The following is an 8346-nucleotide window of genomic DNA, read 5'->3' on the forward strand; positions in this document are numbered from 1 at the left end:
CTTTAAGAATTAAACCTTGCCGGCGACATATTTGTATCCACAAACCGAAGATGTGAAATATCTTGGTCATTTGCCTTATTTTTTTTAAACAGTGGCCAACTATTTTTTATAGTCCAAGAAAGGGAAAAAATATCGCCAACAATTGGTTCAGCCAAAAAAGGTAGCGACTACCATTTTACGCAACACTAGGGCCGTTCATTTGGATCAGATATCCGAAATCCGAACCAATCCGCTCAATTTCAGATTTCGGATATTTTGATCGAATTTCGGATTGTGTATTAAAATTTCGGACGGATTGGTATAATTTTAACCCGATCCAATCCAAAATCCGAAATTTAAGGCATGCATAAATACTAAACTATAATTTCGGATAGTCAGTACTCCCTTTACATCTTCCTCCAAGTTATTACCTATACAATTGCTGAATTTAGCTATATTGGTACAATAGTACTCTCATAATTGCAGAAACATAAATTTTTCTTACTGTATTGCTTCTTATACAAAGAAAATATACATATGAGTTTGGATCGGATTCGGATTGCATTTTATAGAATCCGATATCCGAAATGTGCTAAATCCGATCCGATCCATGCACAGCCCTACACAACACACACTCTAATAGCAATGTTGTAGAAAAAAATGTAATGTTATGGAACGCCAAAATAATCAATTTACATCATCTTGACATTGTAAAAAGAAGCAACCTTTTGCGGTCCAGAACACATCTATTAAAGTGACAGGTACATCATTGACCTCTTCAAACATGTGAAAAGTCTTGCCCCAAATTTAAAGTCCAGAACAGGTGAACTCCAGAAACAAAAAAGTGCAATTCCCTTTCTCATAAGTTACTTTTCTATCTCGACTCTAAACAAACGTAAACTAGGAAATTTATGCCAAAAGCATAAATTCCTCTTCCGAAAATTATAATTCAAATTTCCTGATTTGCTTCTATTGCTTCACAGACTGTACACTACTCCTATTCCTCTAACAAATGGTTGGATAGCTAGACATTCTGCAATTCCCTGAGGGAAGATTCCCAATATGAGTTATCAATATGCCAAGACTTTTTGCAAATGCATCATAAAAAATACTAACAAAATCTGCATCAGCAACCATGGAGCAACATAAGGATGTGTTACCACAGGCTGGAGGATGGACTCCCGACGTTACTTTTTGCCTTAAATAAAGATGAAAACAGTGTCACCCGTAAACATGATTACCAACAGGGGCCAAAGTAACTTTCTACATTATAAGGTTGATGATACCAATCTTCCAGGTGTTGGTAAGACTGCCTCCTTCCACGATTTCTTTTAAATTCACCTGATGTTGCATGGTCAATGCTAGCATCTGCATATCACGCCACATGAAGAAATATTGCAAGTCGTCTACCTGTAAATTCACTGCCAAAGAAGATAAAAAGGTAAGATGGTTAAATCAAGAAAGGTACACCTAAATAATATCCAATAACATCGGACAATGCTCCAGCTTTTTCAATTCCGTCCTCCCCCAAACCCGAGAGTGGGTGTGTTACAGACTCATTCGTAGTTTAGTAGAATTCTTAGTTTAGTAGAATTCTTAGTTTAGTCTGTAGTTTAATTTTACTAGAATTCTTAGTTTAGTAGATTTCTTATATCTGTAGACTCCTAGTTATGCTTAATAGCTTTGTAATAAGACTCTATTTAAAGAGACAGAAGGAATAAAGAAAGGCAGGCAAGATTTATATTAAAAAACAAGAGATCTGGGACTCTCTCTAACGAGTTCTAAGGTTATAGGCTCCCTTTAACGAGCTTATTTGTTGTTATCAAAATAGGTCGCTCACGGAATAGAAACAAGGGAAAGGATCTGTTCAACACAGACTTTCCAGTGAATCGCCCTGTGACAAGATCCATTCTGCGTGACCATAACAACTTGGTATCAGAGCCAAACACTATGGGCGATCCAAGCAAACGTGAAGAGTTACAGGCTCTCCTTCAAGAGGCGCAGGCTGCCAACGAAGCACGAATAACAGAAGCGGTGGCACAATCTGAATCAAGGATGGTTAATCAGCTGCAACAATTATCGTTACAATTGCAGGAGTTCATTGTTGGGTTTAACAAAAATAAAGGAAAGGATTCTGATGCTGGAGCGAGCAGCAATGTAGGCAACCAACCCTACAGACCAGAGAATCGGCCTAATCAGCTGACAGGAAATAGTGTAGTACCAAGGTACACAAAGCTGGATTTTCCTACTTTTGACGGATCTGAAGACCCATTGATTTGGCTCCACCGTGGTGAGAAATTCTTCTCCAATCAGAGAACAAATGAAGTAGATAAGGTGGAATTGGCAGCATTCCATCTTCTAGGTGAGGCACAGTTATGGTATCATCAAGTGGAACAAGAGTATCCCTCTGTTGATTGGTCTGAATTCAAAGAATATTGTGCTCTCAGGTTTGGGCCTCCACTGGGCAGTAATCCACTAGGTGATCTGGTTAACCTTAAGCAAACAGGCTCAATTGAAGAATATCAGCGCCAATTTCAAGAACGGTTAGCTAGGGCCAGTAAGTGTGTTCGTGTTGACCAGCAAGTTAGTCTTTTCACTGCCGTGCTGATCGATTCCATTCGGCTTGATGTTGAAATGCGTAGTCCACCAGATTTGGTTCATGCCATGAATATAGCTCGAGCTTTTGAAAAGAAACAGAAGTTGGTGCGGGCGACATCTTCTCAAAGTGAGACTTGGCAAGGGACTAAAGGCTATTTCAGTACTACTACAAGTTCAACAATTCCAACTCCAAAGGGCAGCAATGCACCAGGTGGTATTACTGAACCAAAGTTGGTAAGTTCATCTGCTCCTTTCATAAAGAAGTTGTCACGAGCTGAAATGGCAGAGAGAAGGGCAAAGGGATTGTGTTATAATTGTGATGAATTGTATTCGATTGGGCATCAATGTAAGAAGCTATTTTGGTTGGAACTTGCTGATCAGGATGCTGAACATTTTCGTAATGCTTATCCAGACTTCGAGCTTGAGGACCAAGCTCTGTTTAAGAGGAGGGTAATGTTGCACACTCATTCGTAAGTTTAGTAGAATTTCTAGTTGTCGTAGTTTAATATACTAGAATTCTTAGTTTAGTAGATTTCTTATATTCTTGTGGACTTTCTAGTTAAGCCTTAATAGCTTTTGTAATAGACTCTATTTAAACGAGACAGAAGGAATAAAAAAGGCAGGCAAGCATTTATATTAAAAAACAGAGATTGGGAACCTCTCCTAACCGAGTTCTAAAGTTATAGCTCCCTTTAACGAGCTTATTTATTGTTATCAAAATAGGTGCTCACGGATTTAGAAGAACAACGGGAACAGCTTGTTCAATCACAGACTTTCAGTGAATCGCCATGTGCACAAGATCCATTCTGCGTCGACCATAACAGGGTGCCCCATGAAAAATAGAAGGAAAACAATAACAGAAGGAAAAAGGGCAGAAAAGTAAAACAACTCTGTACTCATTAAAGCTGATTTTGACGACACTAGTCTCCAATTAGTGAACTGTGAATATAACAATTTGATGCACCATATGCAATGGCGAGACAAGAAAACAAGCCAGCCTGCATCGTAATATCAAGCCACAAAATAGAGTAGCATATTTCCCTCATCATTAAATTCATCTTTACCTCGTGCCATTCTATCCTCTCCAAGAGAATTCAGCAGCGCTCCAACAAATGCCATCTGACGGCATTGACAAAAATACTAACCTATGCAGAACAGTACACAAATTCGATCTGTAGCGAAAGTCCTAGGATTAAACATTAGGTTCTTGATTGATAATTCAGCTCAACCTGCTGAACACTGGCATAGACAAAGGAAAGACACAGAAACATCGGGAAACAACGGGATTAGTTAACTTGGACTGCACGAGAACATCAAACTATAAGGACATTCACAAAGAATGACAAGAGAAGAGGGCAGGAATAAATAGATAAAATATGATAAGTAGAGGGATCAAAATAACCAAGTTATTCTGGAATTACCCTACCAACGCCAGACGTTTCAATTTCATTGTATGTTTAGAAGATCACCCACAGATAGAAAAGTCACTTTAATATGTAGTATGATTTAGGAGCTACTACAATAACTGCACATAATTGGAACAAAATAGAAAATCTTGTTTAGGACCCCCTACTCTATAAATAAGACTTTGTTTATTTTATTTCAGAAACTAGCACAAAAAAGACGTGACACTTAACCCTATGATAGAAATTCTGTGGTTTATCTTATTCTTCTCTAGTTCGCCCACTTTTCTTTAATTTTCCTAGCATTTATCCCATCTCCCTTCTCGGTCCTGCATCACGTCGGCAGCAAGATAGGCACACTAGATATTATATGAAAAGAAACCATTCCTCAGAATACTACTTCTCTGATCTAGCAACAAGACCTTAAAGGTTGTGTTAGACTGAAATAAATTTTCTCTCTTTGGACTTCTGATGATTAGCTTATTCAAATAATTACGACACAATATAAGATACGCTAAGGTTCAAGATTAAAATTTTCATGCCACAATTATCAAAACACATACCATTGCCCGAAGTTTAAACATCCAGTTGGCCTATCTGCATGGTATGCCATGATATCATTCACTAACTTCCTTCTATCTTATCATCCCTTCCATTTACAGATGTCTATAAACAGGTGGTCGGTTGTCTTCTCAAGATGGAGGCTAACATCAGTACGTCTATCTTTCATTTTCTGAACGCCATGTCACTTGGTTTATTCCCAGAACTTCACCCTATGAAAAAAATAAACAGGTGTCCATTAACTTGTTAATCGGACATTAAAGGAGTCCAACATGTTTTTGGATGAGGAAAAATTTTCCAGGAGAACTACCTTATATGTCATCAGATCTGCTAGAAGCATCATGTGCCGCAAGTCTATTGTCATTCCATGACTTGACATGGTATAGTTAATCTCATCAATTATAGAGATCCTTGCTGCTTCAATGCCTAATCTTTGTTGCACCTCCATTATATGATTACTCTTTGTATTACGCCCATCAACTCCGTCAATGCCCATTACGGCTAGGAGACCGGTACTGCAGAAAGGAAAGAGCAAATCAGGTATCGTGTGGAAGGACTTCTATTTTATTGCAAGAACTAATTGGATCATGGGGTCCCAGAAAAGAAAACCAAAAGCCCAAGCTGCTGAAAATTGAACCAAAACAGTAAGGTAGGATTGTTACTCTCTTGTACACTTCTTCACAAGATCCTCGAAACTATATTAGACAATATTATTTTGAAATAAAATTTGATTAGATGAGTTGCTAGCCTTCCAGATAATCTCTCAATCAAACAAACAAATACAGATTTTCTGCACATACTTTATAATCCTTTCAAATCTTTTTAAATGATCTAACTGCAACAAACCAGCCCCAAAACAGCTCCAAATCATGATCTTGTGATTAAAATTGTTCCATTAATTACTTTTTTCCAATTGAAAAGACAAATTTCAAAGTTATTCCTTACTTGATTTTTAAAAATGTAACAGGCCTAAATTTACATACATAAATAAATATTTTACAGTGTTCCTTCTTTCTAACAACTTAAACTTTTAGATGAGGTAGGTGAGACGCTTCAATATGGTATCAGAGCCTCAAGATTCTTGGTAGAACAGTAATTTTCATGTAACAGCCGACAGCCTTACGCTGCCTGCATAGACATAAAATGCAGCCCACAGTTACAGTTTTTTGTCTTCTTTCATATATTTGAGATCATAATTGCATTTAATTTTTAAATTAGTTTGGTGTACTGTTATGATATTGAGACTATGTCTAAATCATTAATTGCAAACATAGCATGCGTATGGAAGTCCCAAAGAAAAAAATAGCAGACAAATTTGCAACAACTTTACTGGATTTTAATGTGTATTTGTAGCCATTGACTAGTTAAATACACTATGTTTGCTAATGAATATACTTTTAAAATTAAGATTTACTAATTTATTTTGATAGATACAATTAGATGAATATCTAATGTTAGAGCTATAAATAATTGAAGATAATCAATTTGGTAAGGGGGCCATTATCAGCCCGAGACTACCCTGGCTGAAAAGGATCTGTCCAAAAGGAGGTTACAAAGACTAAGATTGACCCAAGTTCTAATCTACTTCACTTTAAGCAATTGTTTGAGAAGGAGTTTTCAAATTCTCTAGATTGGTGCAACGTTTTTTATAACCTAACTAGCCCTCCTCTTAGGTTATTCTTCAATTCAACAAAACAGAATAAGGTATGTGAAAGCGAAATAACTTTTGGAACCTCTCTTCCGAAAAGAGAAATAAGTTCTAAGATCTTGGATGCATCTAGTTATCAGAATATTGTAGTGAATAACAGGCTTGCCACACCAAACAGAGCACAACCAAATGATGTAGAATGCCGAAGCCGTACATAAAACTTACCCTTCAACAAGCAACTCATATGTTTCTCCTTTGACATCACTCTTACGATCTCTTTCTTGTTCTTTGTTCACCACAGCCCTTTGAACCGTAGTAATACCCTGACATCCCGACAAGATTTACAAGTTGAAGTGAACAGAGTAGTTCGGACAAAAACCCACAGATTTAATTTGATTTAAGTCTTGATAATTGTCATACCTTCACAACAACAGCAGGAAGCTTATTTTTCAACCGGTGAAGTTCAAAATGCAGTTTATCTTTATTAGCCTGAGGAAAAACTTCCAGCTTCCTGGGGTTCAAAACTTTTACTTGCTGCAGCAAATAGGAATTTTACCCAATAAGATATCATTAATAGATAAGCAGCCGAACCAGAAACAGAACTTTCTCACCTGTTCTTTCAATTTTATTTTTGGGGTCTGCAAAATCGATTGCTTGACAGTATAAGCATCAATACACAGCTGTGACACCTGAATTGTCTCCATATCTAGCGTAATAGCAATTGATGCTAATCGAGACGCCATCACAATCTTTACACTCTTAGCCACCTGCATAGGAAATAAATGTTCTTCACAAAGTACGTAGTTCAATGCCATTATGAGAGCTTCACAAATTAATCAGGGAGGTTTGAGTCGAAGAAGAAATGGCAGGGATCAAATATATTGCTCTAAACAGGGCAAGGAATATTTTTAATATTATGCATAATATTTTACAGATTTTAAGTAGCTTTTCATGAACTTCATATTTTCCAGAACAAGTAAATGCTACATAAGTTATGTAGAAAGTTGAAAATGTTGCATGAGTTATACCAAAGTTAAAATTTGAGTTCTTGCCGGCGTTGCTTTCAGTAGATTTTCAATTGAGAAGCCCAGTGTACTGGAATGTAAGGCTATTATAGGAGTCATTTGATAAAAGCTTCTGAGAAAGAAGCAGTGTAGCAATCCAACTAGGGCTCGGTAGTGTTATTATCAATGATTTAGTTGAAGATGCAAACTATGAAGTAAAAAAAAGAAAAGGCAACCATCTCTAGCAGCATTCTTGCACAGTAAGCAGTTCAAGTGACTAAGCAACTATTCTATCATAACAAAGACTGCTTAATACCTAAATTGACATCTCACTTGTCCCGGTCAGCAAAGACGGTCCCCGACTCCTCTTTTTCCCATTTAAAGACCTATACTTGGTAAAGACACGTATTTTAAACACCATTGACCATGCTCATGTGGCATCGGTTTCGATGATGTGGCTTAAAAGCATGTGTGGAGAGCGCAAATATGAAAATCATCCCTGTTATCTTTCTTTCTACTTTCTTTTTCTTTGGTCACCGCTCTCCAAACACTGCTATGCTTTCTGCTGCCATCAAAATTTAATGTTTCTTGTAGAATTGGCCTAAAAACCAAAGGTCAAAATAATCAAATTACCAAATTCCTCATGCCTCATGATCTTCAATATCCCCAACTCCAAATCCCATCCTTTGAGTTCTATCCGTACCACTCTTACCCAACTTGAATTTTGAAGCCAACAAGAGCAGACCGGACCTATAAGAGTTGTAGGAGGTTGGATTCGTGATTGAAAAACAGGGATCTTGCCGGTCAACAAAGAAAGCAAAATGGCTAGGAGGGCAGTGGTGGGTGTGCACAAGGAGCATTGTAGACGGGTGGAGGTGAAGAGTATACAAGAGAGGAAGTGGTGGAGGCCTAAGTTGCTTGGACTCTTCACTTTCGGTGCCGCACCCGTGTCGACACGACATGGGTGTGGGTGTAGGATCCGTAACGGATTTGGTCAACTGATTTTGCGTACTTTGGCCAAAATCGACGGAGAAATTCGGGACAGATACAATGATTTTTTGAATCAAAATAAATGCCAAGATGAATTTGAAGAAAATAGAATACCTTGTACATAAAAATTTCTGTGTCGTTCCTTTTCCTTTTATCTCCTCAG

At 37.5% G+C, this 8346-nt stretch overlaps 2 protein-coding genes across 2 annotated transcripts; one reads left to right on the top strand and one right to left on the bottom strand.

The window, feature by feature from the left end:
• The first annotated feature begins 440 nt into the window (after window positions 1–440).
• LOC109242914 lies at window positions 441–3420 on the top strand. The gene is made up of 3 exons (XM_019409789.1): window positions 441–1282; window positions 1811–3027; window positions 3301–3420. The coding sequence occupies exons 1-3, from the start codon at window positions 1189–1191 to the stop codon at window positions 3418–3420; spliced, it is 1431 nt and encodes a 476-aa protein (XP_019265334.1). The 5' UTR covers window positions 441–1188.
• Window positions 3421–4699: 1279 nt separating this feature from the next.
• LOC109242916 (DNA-directed RNA polymerase III subunit 1-like) lies at window positions 4700–7527 on the bottom strand. The gene is made up of 5 exons (XM_019409790.1): window positions 6801–7527; window positions 6610–6723; window positions 6415–6512; window positions 4852–5056; window positions 4700–4753 (listed from the first exon to the last, which is right to left on the bottom strand). Exons 1-5 carry the CDS (start codon window positions 7002–7004, stop codon window positions 4700–4702), a joined length of 675 nt encoding a protein of 224 aa, XP_019265335.1. The 5' UTR covers window positions 7005–7527.
• Between the last annotated feature and the right edge of the window lie 819 nt (window positions 7528–8346).

Source organism: Nicotiana attenuata, unplaced genomic scaffold (assembly GCF_001879085.1).
Source record: "Nicotiana attenuata strain UT unplaced genomic scaffold, NIATTr2, whole genome shotgun sequence".
Taxonomy (NCBI): domain Eukaryota; kingdom Viridiplantae; phylum Streptophyta; class Magnoliopsida; order Solanales; family Solanaceae; genus Nicotiana; species Nicotiana attenuata.

Bases quoted from the DNA above. Each gene is read 5' to 3' on its own strand.
- LOC109242914 (XM_019409789.1), top strand. From the start codon at position 1,189: ATGAAAACAGTGTCACCCGTAAACATGATTACCAACAGGGGCCAAAGT. The intron at 1,283-1,810 runs GTAAGACTGCCT...TTATCAAAATAG, and splicing joins TACCAATCTTCCAGGTGTTG to GTCGCTCACGGAATAGAAAC. The intron at 3,028-3,300 runs GTAATGTTGCAC...TTATCAAAATAG, and splicing joins AAGCTCTGTTTAAGAGGAGG to GTGCTCACGGATTTAGAAGA.
- LOC109242916 (XM_019409790.1), bottom strand. From the start codon at position 7,004: ATGGCATTGAACTACGTACTTTGTGAAGAACATTTATTTCCTATGCAG. The intron at 6,513-6,609 runs GTATGACAATTA...TCGGGATGTCAG, and splicing joins TTCCTGCTGTTGTTGTGAAG to GGTATTACTACGGTTCAAAG. The intron at 5,057-6,414 runs GTAAGTTTTATG...TCCTTTCTGCAG, and splicing joins TATGAGTTGCTTGTTGAAGG to TACCGGTCTCCTAGCCGTAA.